Source organism: Coregonus clupeaformis, unplaced genomic scaffold (assembly GCF_020615455.1).
Source record: "Coregonus clupeaformis isolate EN_2021a unplaced genomic scaffold, ASM2061545v1 scaf0043, whole genome shotgun sequence".
NCBI classification, from domain to species: domain Eukaryota; kingdom Metazoa; phylum Chordata; class Actinopteri; order Salmoniformes; family Salmonidae; genus Coregonus; species Coregonus clupeaformis.
The window spans coordinates 524,688-538,799 of NW_025533498.1; the positions used below are offsets into that span (position 1 = coordinate 524,688).

The following is a 14,112-nucleotide window of genomic DNA, read 5'->3' on the forward strand; positions in this document are numbered from 1 at the left end:
GGTCACACAGGTTTGAATGTTACGTTGTGGTTGATAGGAAGACATAAAAAACAGGTCTGTATGATGAATGTTTAGTGGAGGAAACGGTGGAGCATGTGTTGATATTTTGTGAACTGTATGACCTAGATAAGGATAGATTGTGTGAAAGGGTTAGAGAGGCTGGAAGGGGTTTGGGTGGTGTAGTGAGGGAAGGAAAGGGGAGGGAAGTGGTGTCTATGGCTCTAGTTCACTTTCTTAGAAGAACAGGACTAATGAAGATAATGTAATGTACTGTACTGTAGGTAGGCCGTGACTGGCCTCACACTCCAGTACAGTATGTGGCGGTGTCGGCACCTTAAAGGTTGGATGCGATCCGACAACCCAATCCCAAAGAAGAAGAAGAAGACGAAGAAGAAGAAGAAAGCAGCAGCAGCAGCAGCTAGCTACCTTGTGCAGTCCCATAATGATGTGGCCTATTTCACTGGAACAGCTTGGCAACTGGCTATCTCTCTAGCAAGTAGGAGTGACCATTTGTCATGTATAATCAATTTGGTGGAGTAAGAAAAGTATATCGATCGAGTAATCTACGATGACAACAAGACTGTATCGTGGAAACCATGAAAAGAACTAGAAGTGTTGATGCGTCTTCACCTTTGAATGGGATTGGAAAACAAGGTATGTATTGCTAGCTAGCGTCATGGACAGGTTTTTGAAAAGTTTTAGTAAGATAGCTAAGTTAGCTAGTTACCTGAATTAGTCGAGAGGGTGTCTCTGTCTGTGGCTAACTAGTTAGCTATTTGTCATGCTTGCACGTAGTTCGTGTTAGATTCGCTAGCTAGCGAATGTCACCAGCTGGAAAATGTAACTAGCTAATTGCATTAACGTTCGCTAAAAACACTTACATCATTGACTGGTACCCATTGATTTGACATTGTCTCCTTCTAAGTCTTTCATCAAACATATGGACAACAATACATACTACTTGTACTTACAGGCTTCCTTGAAATACAGGATGTTAGGTAACTAAATTAACTCATATTTCTAAATACTGAAAACACACAATTATTCCCATTTTGTGTGGCAAAGTGGCATCACTATCCAGTAAAGTGCAGGGGGACTGTCTTACAAATCCAGGCATAAGGTCATGAATTGGGCTCACTACTACATTACATGAGTGCTGGCTGTTGTAACTCTGAAAACGTGGTTATTTTATTGGAGTACTCCCTCTAGCCAGCTGGGTGTCTGCAGTTCAGTTTTGTGAGGGATGTACTTGATTGATGGCCATTATGCCTCTCAGCTATACTCGGAAGCGATCTCAGGAGGATGTTCTGGCTAATGGCCACTGTGCTGCTGTGAGTTGAGGGACCTCAGCTGAACCGTTGTCATGTGGACAGATGGGGACTCCCGGAGGAAGAGGAAGGTGGCGGAGATCTCTCAGGCCCTGAACTTGACGCCGGTGGACGTGGCGCTGCTAAGGAGGATGGCCATCAGCGAGGGGGGGCTGCTTACAGACGATATCCGCTGTAAAGTGTGGCCCTGGCTGCTCAACGTGCCCACCGCCACCCTGCCTGAGAAACCAGGTGAGCTGCCTGGGCAGTGGGCACTGCTACTGACAGACCATAGATGCCACTGAGGCTACTAGACCACAATCAAGTGCAGGGGCACATATTCACCCTTTCTCATTGTCTTTTCTCCAGAGGAAGTAGAGAGGCAGAATCATAAGGACTATAACCAGGTGCTGTTGGATGTCCAGCGTTCCCTTAAAAGATTCCCTCCTGGTGAGTGACACATATTTGTATTTATTAGGGATCCCATTAGCCAAGGCAGCAGCTACTCTTCCTGTGGTCCATACACATTAAGGCACTTACATTACACATAAAACAAAATATAAAACAGTACAACATATAACAAATAACAACCACTACATATCTACAACACAAAATGTATGATACCACCATACAACAATATTCCAATGTACGTGTGTGTACAGCGCCCGTGTGCGTATGCGTGTCTGTACCTGTGTGTGTCTCTTCACAGTCCCCGCTGTTCCATAAGGTGTATTTTTATCTGTTTTTTAAATCTGATTCTACTGCTTGCATCATTTACATTTTAGTCATTTAGCAGACGCTCTTATCCAGAGCGACTTACAGTTAGTGAATACATTGTTTTTATTTTATTTTGTATTTTTTGTATTTGTATTTTATTTTTTTATACTGGCCCCCCGTGGGAAACGAACCCACAACCCTGGCGTTGCAAACGCCATGCTCTATAAACTGAGCTACATCCCTGCCGGCCATTCCCTCCCCTACCCTGGGCCAATTGTGCGCCGCCCATGAGTCTCCCAGTCGCGACCGGCTGCGACAGAGCCTGGATTCGAACCAGGATCTCTAGTGGCACAGTTAGCACTGCAATGCAGTGCCTTAGACCACTGCGCCACTCAGGAGTACAGTCAGTTACCTGATGTGGAATAGAGTTCAATCAATCAAATGTATTTACAAAGCCCTTTTTTACATCAGCAGATGTCACAAAGTGCTATACAGAAACCCAGCCTAAAACAGCAAGCAAAGCAGATGTAGAAGCACGGTGGCTAGGAAAAATCCCTAGAAAGGAAGAAACCTAGAGAGGAACCAGGCTCTCAGAGGTGGCCAGTCCCCTACTGGCTGTGCCGGGTGGAGATTATAACAGTACATGGCCATTAAGGCCAGATTTCTCTCCAAGATGTTCAAACGTTCATAGATGACCAGCAGGGTCAAATAATAATCACAGTGGTTGCAACAGGTCAGTACATCAGGAGTAAATGTCACTTGGCTTTTCATAACCGGGCATTTAGAGTTTGAAATAGCAGGTGCGAGAGAGTTGAAAACAGCAGGTCTGGGACAAGGTAGCACGTCCGGTGAACAGGTCAGGGTTCCATAGCCACAGGCAGAAGAGTAGAAACTGGAGCAGCAGCATGACCAGGTGGACTGGGGACAGCAAGGAGTCATCAGGCCAGGTAGTCCTGAGGCATGGTCCTAGGGCTCAGGTCCTCCGGGAGGAGAGGGAGCGAGAGAGAGAATTAGAGGGAGCATACTTAAATTCACACAGCACACCGGATAAAACAGGAGAATAACACCAGATATAACAGACTGACCCTAGCCCCCGGCACATAGACTATTGCAGCATAGATACTGGAGGCTGAGACGGGGGGGGTCGGGAGACACTATGGCCCCGTCCGACGAAACCCCCGGACAGGGCCAACAAGGCAGGATATAACCCCACCCACTTTGCCAAAGCACAGCCCCCACACCACCAGAGGGATATCAACAGACCACCAACCTACTACCCTGAGACAAGGCTGAGTATAGCCCACAAAGATCTCCTCCACTGCACTAGCCCCAGGGGGCATCAAACCGTGGTCATGGCTCTATGTAGTACTGTGCGCCTCCCATAGTCTGTTCTGGTCTTGGCATGTCTTGTGGGGTGTGCATGCACACCTCAGACCATGTTCTTAGAATGGCACAAAGTCATGTGAGGTTGTGTTTTGTCATCATTGTCTGTTTTGGCTGTCCCTCTTGAATTTCACTTGTGTGATGTACAGTGGGGAGAACAAGTATTTGATACACTGCCGATTTTGCAGGTTTTCCTACTTACAAAGCATGTAGAGGTCTGTAATTTTTGTCATAGGTACACTTCAACTGTGAGAGACGGAATCTAAAACAAAAATCCAGAAATTCACATTGTATGATTTTTAAGTAATTAATTTGTGTTTTATTGCATGACATAAGTATTTGATACATCAGTGCAGCAGGGATTTTGGCCCACTCCTCCATACAGACCTTCTCCAGATCCTTCAGGTTTCGGGGCTGTCGCTGGGCAATACGGACTTTCAGCTACCTCCAAAGATTTTCTATTGGGTTCAGGTCTGGAGACTGGCTAGGCCACTCCAGGACCTTGAGATGCTTCTTACGGAGCCACTCCTTAGTTGCCCTGGCTGTGTGTTTCGGGTCGTTGTCATGCTGGAAGACCCAGCCATGACCCATCTTCAATGCTCTTACTGACGGAAGGAGGTTGTTGGCCAAGATCTCGCGATACATGGCCCCATCCATCCTCCCCTCAATACGGTGCAGTCGTCCTGTCCCCTTTGCAGAAAAGCATCCCCAAAGAATGATGTTTCCACCTCCATGCTTCACGGTTGGGATGGTGTTCTTGGGGTTGTACTCATCCTTCTTCTTCCTCCAAACACGGCGAGTGGAGTTTAGACCAAAACGCTCTATTTTTGTCTCATCAGACCACATTACCTTCACCCATTCCTCCTCTGGATCATCCAGATGGTCATTGGCAAACTTCAGACGGGCCTGGACATGCGCTGGCTTGAGCAGGGGGACCTTGCGTGCACTGCAGGATTTTAATCCATGACGGCGTAGTGTGTTACTAATGGTTTTCTTTGAGACTGTGGTCCCAGCTCTCTTCAGGTCATTGACCAGGTCCTGCCGTGTAGTTCTGGGCTGATCCCTCACCTTCCTCATGATCATTGATGCCCCACGAGGTGAGATCTTGCATGGAGCCCCAGACCGAGGGTGATTGACCGTCATCTTGAACTTCTTCCATTTTCTAATAATTGCGCCAACAGTTGTTGCCTTCTCACCAAGCTGCTTGCCTATTGTCCTGTAGCCCATCCCAGCCTTGTGCAGGTCTACAATTTTATCCCTGATGTCCTTACACAGCTCTCTGGTCTTGGCCATTGTGGAGAGGTTGGAGTCTGTTTGATTGAGTGTGTGGACAGGTGTCTTTTATACAGGTAACGAGTTCAAACAGGTGCAGTTAATACAGGTAATGAGTGGCGAACAGGAGGGCTTCTTAAAGAAAAACTAACAGGTCTGGGAGAGCCGGAATTCTTACTGGTTGGTAGGTGATCAAATACTTAGTGGGGAAAAAAAGTATTTAGTCAGCCACCAATTGTGCAAGTTCTCCCACTTAAAAAGATGAGAGAGGCCTGTAATTTTCATCATAGGTACACGTCAACTATGACAGACAAATTGTGAAAAGAAAATCCAGAAAATCACATTGTAGGATTTTTAATGAATTTATTTGCAAATTATGGTGGAAAATAAGTATTTGGTCACCTACAAACAAGCAAGATTTCTGGCTCTCACAGACCTGTAACTTCTTCTTTAAGAGGCTCCTCTGTCCTCCACTCGTTACCTGTATTAATGGCACCTGTTTGAACTTGTTATCAGTATAAAAGACACCTATCCACAACCTCAAACAGTCACACTCCAAACTCCACTATGGCCAAGACCAAAGAGCTGTCAAAGGACACCAGAAAAAAAATGGTAGACCTGCACCAGGCTGGGAAGACTGAATCTGCAATAGGTAAGCAGCTTGGTTTGAAGAAATCAACTGTGGGAGAAATTATTAGGAAATGGAAGACATACAAGACCACTGATAATCTCTCTCGATCTGGGGCTCCACGCAAGATCTCACCCCGTGGGGTCAAAATGATCACAAGAACGGTGAGCAAAAATCCCAGAACCACACGGGGGGACCTAGTGAATGACCTGCAGAGAGCTGGGACCAAAGTAACAAAGCCTACCATCAGTAACACACTACGCCGCCAGGGACTCAAATCCTGCAGTGCCAGACGTGTCCCCCTGCTTAAGCCAGTACATGTCCAGGCCCGTCTGAAGTTTGCTAGAGTGCATTTGGATGATCCATAAGAGGATTGGGAGAATGTCATATGGTCAGATGAAACCAAAATAGAACTTTTTGGTAAAAACTCAACTCGTCGTGTTTGGAGGACAAAGAATGCTGAGTTGCATCCAAAGAACACCATACCTACTGTGAAGCATGGGGGTGGAAACATCATGCTTTGGGGCTGTTTTTCTGCAAAGGGACCAGGACGACTGATCCGTGTAAAGGAAAGAATGAATGGGGCCATGTATCGTGAGATTTTGAGTGAAAACCTCCTTCCATCAGCAAGGGCATTGAAGATGAAACGTGGCTGGGTCTTTCAGCATGACAATGATCCCAAACACACCGCCTGGGCAACGAAGGAGTGGCTTCGTAAGAAGCATTTCAAGGTCCTGGAGTGGCCTAGCCAGTCTCCAGATCTCAACCCCATAGAAAATCTTTGGAGGGAGTTGAAAGTCTGTGTTGCCCAGCGACAGCCCCTAAACATCACTGCTCTAGAGGAGATCTGCATGGAGGAATGGGCCAAAATACCAGCAACAGTGTGTGAAAACCTTGTGAAGACTTACAGAAAACGTTTGACCTGTATCATTGCCAACAAAGGGTATATAACAAAGTATTGAGAAACTTTTGTTATTGACCAAATACTTATTTTCCACCATAATTTGCAAATAAATTCATTAAAAATCCTACAATGTGATTTTCTGGAATTTTTTTTCTCATTTTGTCTGTCATAGTTGACGTGTACCTATGATGAAAATTACAGGCCTCTCTCATCTTTTTAAGTGGGAGAACTTGCACAATTGGTGGCTGACTAAATACTTTTTTTCCCCACTGTATGTCATGCAATAAAATGCAAATTAATTACTTAAAAATCATACAATATGATTTTCTGGATTTTTGTTTTAGATTCCGTCTCTCACGGTTGAAGTGTACCTATGATAAAAAATTACAGACCTCTACATGCTTTGTAAGTAGGAAACACTGCCGATTTTGCAGGTTATCAAATACTTGTTCTCCCCACTGTAGATCTACAGACTATGCAACCCTGTCATTTTGTATTTGTTTCTTTTGGAGGGTGTTCTATGTGTCTGTATATTACTGCTTTCTTTATCAAAGCAGCAGCTATCCTAGCGGTTAGAGCGTTGGGCCAAAAACCCAAAGGTTGCTAGTTCGAATCCCCATGCTGACAAGGTGAAACATCTGCCGATGTGCCCGTGAGCAAGGCACTTAACCCTAATTGCTGCAATGTTGCTGTTGGTAATGGCGGACCCTGCCTGTGACCCCACTCTCCGAGGGTGTCTCGGGGCGTTGGAATATGCAAAAACACATTGACAAATATATGCACCCACCAAATTATTGTTATTTAGGAAGTCCCAAAATGGAGAAAGAATAATCTGATTTACTGGGCGCTTTGAAATTCATTGGAATTCTGCCATGCTTGTTTCTCGGCCCGGGAAAGTTTGGTCATTTTTGTCAGAAAGGGCATGACTGTCTTGTGGCGAAATCCTGCACGGAGGCTTCACCGTGCGCTGCCACTTTAAGAGCGCAGCAGCAGTCGGGAAGGAGGAAATAAAGATGGCTCTTCCGGCTCTGTGTAGGGGCCCTCGGTTAGCGCCGCAGTTTTGACGGCGTGTGCAACTCTGCAGAAGTCTTGTGTAGTTTCAGTGTGCTTAGTTTATAAAAGTTATACGTTTGATCGCCTTTATAGAGCTACTCCTGATGCGTTGGAACCGTTCAATCTTCAGATCACATGGATTACTAGCAACATTGTTGCAAGCTTTTGTCAAACAAACAACCAAGGATTGTGTTGGATGGACGAATGCATGTTCAAGCCTGGATGCAACTGCTAAGCCCATCTCTCTTTATCTCCTTCAGTTCTTTACACTGAATACATTTCTCTCTTTGTGCTGCGATTCCTTTTACGTTTGGTGAACTAATAATGCACTGTAGGACTGTTTGACATTTTAGTTAAAGGGAGGTTGCGTGAGTTTGTTTATTGTTTGAACTGTATTGATTTTGTGTGGGACTATTGACATTTGGCCAAGAAGATTTTTGGACATTTTAAGGCCTTCTTTGTTTTGTCTATGAACACACCCATTAATACCCCCCTCACTCCTCCACTGGGAGGTAACACAGAATATTGCAAATTCTCTAAGGTTTATGACTGGGTTCTTTCTTGTCAATTGTATCTATGAAGTTGCCTTTGAATTGCTCTACCATTATTCTTGTATGAGGTATTATTGGTCGGGTTACCCCTGTGCTGTAACTTGTGTTTTAGATGGTGTGTCTTATCCTTTCTGTCCACTGGCTATCTGGCGAACAGGCTACACTCTAGGCAGTCTGTTCTGCTGGTGTGTGTGTGTGTCTGGTAGCGTTACTATCTATCTTACTCTTTTCCTTTCGGCAGGGTTAATACCTGCCTGGCATTCGAAACAAAAATCTTTATCTTTACCATTCTCTAACAATACCGCTATAGAACTAGCGCCCGAACAGGGACCCCTGGAGAAAAGCACCCATGGTTGTATAATACAGAATCCTACCGTGGGAGCTGCCTGCTTAACTCCTATAGTCTTCTGTTGACATCAGTACATAAGATGCATAAAGGCCAAGTTATACATTTACTTTCTTTAGTTAGGATTTGGCCCATAATGAGGAAATCAGCTGGGCCTTTTGACTTGTGACCTTTGACTTTTGACCCCTCTCCATGTGTAGGCATGCCAGACGAGCAGCGTGAGGGCCTCCAGGAGAAGCTGATTGATATCATCCTGCGGGTGCTGGGGAGGAACACCCAGCTGCACTACTACCAGGGCTACCATGACATCGTGGTCACCTTCCTGCTGGTGCTAGACGAGCGTCTGGCCACCGCTCTGGTGGAGAAACTCTCTACGCACCACCTCAGGTGGGTCTCTGTCTGTTTCGGTGTTCCCTTCCCACAGGAGCTTGGCTTTAAAATAGGGGTTAAGTACATATTACATATTAGTCATTTAGCAGACGCTCTTATCCAGAGCGACTTACTGTTAGTGCATACATTATTTAATTTTTTAACTTTTTTTTATACTGGCCCCCCGTGGGAAACGAACCCACAACTCTGGCGTTGCAAGCGCTGAGTAGAAGGGGAATCCATTTTGAAAAGCGAACGTAGCCGGTTGTAGAATAACAGTTTGTTTGAGCTTTTGTAGTGTGTAAACTGCACACAGTTGGCCAGATGAGTCATCCTAAACAGTTGCTAGTGGAGACAAGACATATCTTGAAGCATTTCATTTGAATTACACACACAGTGCTACTTTCTATGTTTATGACTGACAAACTGTCATGTTGATTCTCTAATCCTGGTTCAGTTTGTCATGTGTTGTGGTCCTCTGCTGTTCGTTTACTGCAGGGACTTTATGGACCCCACCATGGACAACACTAAACACATCCTTAACTATCTGATGCCAATCATCGAGAGGATCAACCCAGAGGTGCATGACTTCATGCAGCAGTAAGAATATTTTCTCTTGTTCTGTTAGTACAATCAGTAATTTGTCAAATAACTAATGAGCACAACTAATGAAGATACAATACCAATAATTTGACTAATCACTTATGTTGCATTGAATGTGTCTCCAGGGCGGAGGTGGGCACCATCTTCGCCCTTAGCTGGCTCATCACCTGGTTTGGCCACGTCCTGTCAGATTTCCGCCACGTCGTGCGGTTGTATGACTTCTTCTTGGCCTGCCATCCTCTGATGCCAATCTACTTTGCTGCTGTGGTGAGTGTCCTCTTTTTGGGACTAAAGTGACCCCAAACATAACCCTATTTTTTTCCTTTTGTCAGGGGCTAGATCAGATATTTAGAAATGTGGATGTAGCCATTCTTGGAGTTCAAATGTGCCTCACAAATCGAGTATGTTTGCTTATGAAAAACATATATATTTTTTGCAGCAGAGCTTAGCTGACCACTTATGCGAGGACTGAGTTGGGGAAACCCTGGCATAGGCCATAGACCGCATGCTGTTAACTGGTTGTTGTATTGTGTGTGTGTGTGTGTGTGTGTGCACTATTTGGTCGGTGGCTATTCCAGATTGTGCTGTACCGGGAGGAGGAGGTGTTGGACTGTGAGTGTGACATGGCGTCGGTCCACCACCTCCTGTCCCAGATCCCCCAGGACCTGCCCTACGAGACACTCATCAGCCGCGCAGGAGACCTCTTTGTACAGTTCCCCCCCTCCGAGCTGGCCAGGGAGGCTGCCCAGCAGTACAGTCAACAGTAAGACTGTCTACCTCATCTCTCGCTTGTCTCTTTTTGTCACGTAGTCGCCTATGGGTTCCCTCTCCCCCCACCCCCACAGATCCTCTACCTCCTCCTATATCTCCTGTCTTTCTCTTCCCCCCTCCCTCTCCTCCCTGCTGTTGTGAGTCACATTCCCTCATTAACACTCTCGGGTGAGATAGTGTGATCTGACAGTAACCTTCATCTCCCCTGACAGGTGAACTGACGCTTTAATTACCTGACACTAAGATGGCTGGTGTTATTGTTTTCCTTGGTCTCTCAGGACAGCAGCCTCCACCTTTAAAGACTTTGATCTGGCCTCAGAGCAGCAGCGGCCCGACTCAGTGCTGCGAAGGCGGCGGAGGGAGAAGCAGGCGCTGGAAGGAGCGGCTGCAGGGGCCATGGTGGCGACGGCCCAACCCACCGCGGCCCGACGCTTCGTCCGACTGGCCGTCATGGGGCTCACTGTGGCCCTGGGGGCAGCTGCCCTCACCCTGGTCAACACAGCCCTGGAGTGGGCGCCCAAACTGGACCTGCATCTCTTCCCCTGAGCGAGAGGGGGGACTTAGAGGGGAGAAGAGGGGGCTGACGTACAGACTTAAACTGGGCGGCTATTACAGCAGAAGCCGTCCATGAGAGGGAGAGAAAATAGAGATCTTTGTGAAGAGAATATGGAGTTCTGTTCCACCCTATTATGAAGGATGATAATGGAACAGAGACTTGACTGTTGACTTTGTCTTTAATTTATATTTGTAAATAAAATAACTGGATAGTGATAAATGTTGTGCTCAGAGGGATTAAGCTATTTATGTGATGGCAAGCGGCAACTAGTATCGAAGGCTTTGGGTTACTAGGTTGAAGAGTAGTCACTGGGCTCAAACTGATGCCAATGAAGAGCGTGTGTGTGTGTGTGTGTGTGTGGTTGTGTCCGAGATGGCACCCTAGTCCCTATGTAGTGCACTGAATAGGGTGCCATTTCAGATGCAGCCCTTGTGTGGGTTTGTACCTGTGTCTCTGTGTGTGTGCGTGTCCGTGCTATCAGGTTCAGGGGTGAGTTAAATGTCCCTCTGAGCCTCACATGGGCCATGTTGGCACAAGGACAGTTCCCCTAGCCTGGTTCTTTCCCCCCGGCAGATCAAGTCAAATCCTCTGCCCTCAAAACACATAATGACCCTCTTCCTTTAATTACTGTACCAAGACCAAATACACAACTAAGTCCAGTCTTTGTATGTTTAGCACTTAATTTGATCATTTTCTAAAGCATCATTATTATTAAAGTTGTAGGAAATATAATTTTTGTACAAACACACCACCCATATTTAACATCAAATTAAAAATGAAGGAATCCATTTTGGTATTCGGACCTTATGGATGACAATTTGCATTAATTATTTTCCACAGCATGCCTAAAATAGGTGAGTAATAGGTTAGCTTTGATGTTGGACAAAGCACCAATGGCACTCCCAAACATCCCATAAGCCCTGGCTGGATCCCATGCTTTTATTGCACAATAATGAAATCCTATTAAGTTATTTCCACAGGTCTTCACATTTCAACAGAACTCATTATACTCACCAAATTGCTTGGTTGTAGAAATGACAAGGTTTTTGCACATTTCATATTTAGCAATGCCACTTGAGCTTATTGACTACAGTTGACAGAATTTGAAAAATGTAATGCATTGGACCTGCTCATATTTGTTCAATAGAATTACATGCGTGTAGTCGACTTGATTGCGACACACAGATACTCAGCGGTGCCTATTTTGAATACCAAACAATACAACTCCATCAGTCTTATTTGCAATAGATGGTTTTCGTTGCACTGAAATAGCCTCATTCTGTATCGTTGCACTAAATGGTTTTTATTTGCCTTTTTTGTTTTCTGTTATTTGTCATGAGAACAATGCAAAGATTTACAAGATCAAAGTAAATAAACTGCATAGGTTGAGTGGACAATTGTATCTGTTTAGTTCCCTATGTATTTATTGCTACCTTATACAGTATTTTTTTAGGGTCAATGCAGCAGTAAAAAAAAAAGAAGGAAATGTTCATACACCAGAGTCTATTTACAGTTTATACAGTCTGTTTACACTAAGGGCTAAAAATGAATCTTCAAGCAGTAAAAGTAGAAAATCCCTTTTCTGGATCATTCATCATGAAAAGTTGTTCTTTATTCCCAAAGTAAATAATGCTTTACATTCATCAAACAACATTTTATTGTAGACATTCATTGTGCCCTACAATGGTATCATCCTTTAAAAAAAGTAGCTAATGAACTACTTACATTATACTGCAGTGTTAAAAACAAGAAATTGGCTATGCTGAACAGATTGGCTAGTTGTAGTCATCAATGACAAAAATGTATGGCTTCTGCTTGGAGTGTTCAAACAAATACTTCCAATATATGGCTGGAGGAACAGCCAATCCATACTACAGAAGAAATTTGATTGTTCATTACCACCTTTGTTAACAACTTACAAAATCTAACAGAACAAATGAATATGTTAAATGCCCCTTTATTACAGTTGTACATGCTCTGTCAAAATGAAAGTTAGTCTGCATGATTTGTTGCTGTGTACTTATCCCTGTTACAAGGTTATTTTACAGTATGTATAGTATTAATGCATTAAGGTCATGACTAGCACCTCATGGAGACCCATCTCAGTTTACTGCTGAAGTTAAACAATTAGCCAACATTATGACATTTCTTTACTACATGAAAGACAATATTCTTATTGGGTCTGAGACTCTTGCCATTCAGCAAAAACATAAACATAGAAAACAACAAGCATCTTGAATTTATATCACAACCTTGTTTTGTTCAAATGGTGTGTCCCCTGTCAGATATAGGTAGTGATATGCCTCTGACTATTTACAAATAGTTTTGCATGTACAGTGCAAAATAATGATATCAATCTCCCAACTAGGTAATAAAATTAGTGATATACCAACATCCTTTGAACCATCAATTAAACACCAGGATAATGTTATTCTGTTATGTTATTCTCATCTGGAATCATCAGACCCTCAATGGTGTTCAAAGTTCCAACAGAAAAATAATATTAAGTGCCTTTGGAAGTAAGACCAGCCAGTGTCTGCACAAAGGACCGAACCGAATCCTAACAAGTTATGTGTACAACTCAAGTTTTTACACAAATCATCCCTTGACACCAGTGCATGAGTTTTTCAAAGTCCAGGTTAGGATTGAACCCTTACTGAGCAGGGCGAAATTACCGAATGGGCATGCAGGGCACATGCCTTGGGTTGGAGGCCCCCTGGAGGTCGGAACTAGAGGTTGACACGGGAACAGCACTCCCGCAGGATTCCTGCAGGAACAGGAGTGAAATTCCAGAGGCAAGTTCCGGACAGGATGGGACAGGATCAACAGTCCACAGGATGGGCAGTACAGGAATGATTTAAAATTGAGTTATTTTTGTGTTATAAGCCATTTTAGAAGGTTATATTGTTTTGAATGTTTTTTTTTGCCCATGCCACTCCTTCTCCCAACAGTAACACGTGTTCTTCGATCTTCAATTACTATTAAAACAATTATAATAGGCCTTTATCAGCTGGCAGGCATCAAACAGTAGCTAGCTAACAGTTCTCTCATCTCGTGAGCACTGAGCATGCGGTTAAAATTAGCACGGTACGGGACAGGAGTGATTTGTATCGGGACAGGACAAGAAAGTAATAGAACTGTTACGGTTTTATATAACTGTTGCGAGATCAGGACAGTATGGGAAAAATTGACAGGATAAGATGGACAGGAATTAATTCTCACTCCCGTGTCAACCTCTAGTCAGGGCCCCCCCAGACAGCATATGAATACATAGGTTGGGGGCCCCCTAGAGGTCGGGCCCCCCCAGATAGCGTATGAACACGTCAGTTGTGGGCCCCCTGGAGGTCCGGGACCCTCCAGATAGCATGTGAGCACGTCATAAGCCATGGCAAAATGTGTAGGATTGCAGGTAATTTACTTAGCGATAGCCCCTAAATAACCACTTCTTGTTTTGAAAACGGCCTATGTGGCATCGATATGAGTCAAAAACATTTCTAGTGTCAAAATTGACTACAGTGTCAAATAGGATAATTTTGGTCATAAAGTCAGTCTTGTCCAAAACGGAGATTTGCAAGATGATAGTAAAAAATGGTATGTCACGGAATGAAGGGTACCCTAACAGTTTTCCTTGGGTTGGGTTTACTTCAAACCT

At 44.4% G+C, this 14,112-nt stretch overlaps 1 protein-coding gene across 1 annotated transcript; it reads left to right on the top strand.

Moving 5' to 3' along the window:
- The first annotated feature begins 398 nt into the window (after positions 1-398).
- LOC121577785 (TBC1 domain family member 20-like) lies at positions 399-12,360 on the top strand. Its single transcript, XM_041891668.2, has 8 exons — positions 399-654; positions 1,374-1,559; positions 1,677-1,757; positions 8,362-8,548; positions 9,029-9,130; positions 9,259-9,400; positions 9,712-9,896; positions 10,183-12,360. The coding sequence occupies exons 1-8, from the start codon at positions 597-599 to the stop codon at positions 10,448-10,450; spliced, it is 1,209 nt and encodes a 402-aa protein (XP_041747602.1). The 5' UTR covers positions 399-596; the 3' UTR covers positions 10,451-12,360.
- Positions 12,361-14,112: the final 1,752 nt, after the last annotated feature.

Coding starts and splice junctions, on each gene's coding strand:
- LOC121577785 (XM_041891668.2), top strand. CDS start 597: ATGAAAAGAACTAGAAGTGTTGATGCGTCTTCACCTTTGAATGGGATT. Junction 655..1,373: donor GAATGGGATTGGAAAACAAG/GTATGTATTGCT, acceptor TCATGTGGACAG/ATGGGGACTCCCGGAGGAAG. Junction 8,549..9,028: donor CTCTCTACGCACCACCTCAG/GTGGGTCTCTGT, acceptor CGTTTACTGCAG/GGACTTTATGGACCCCACCA.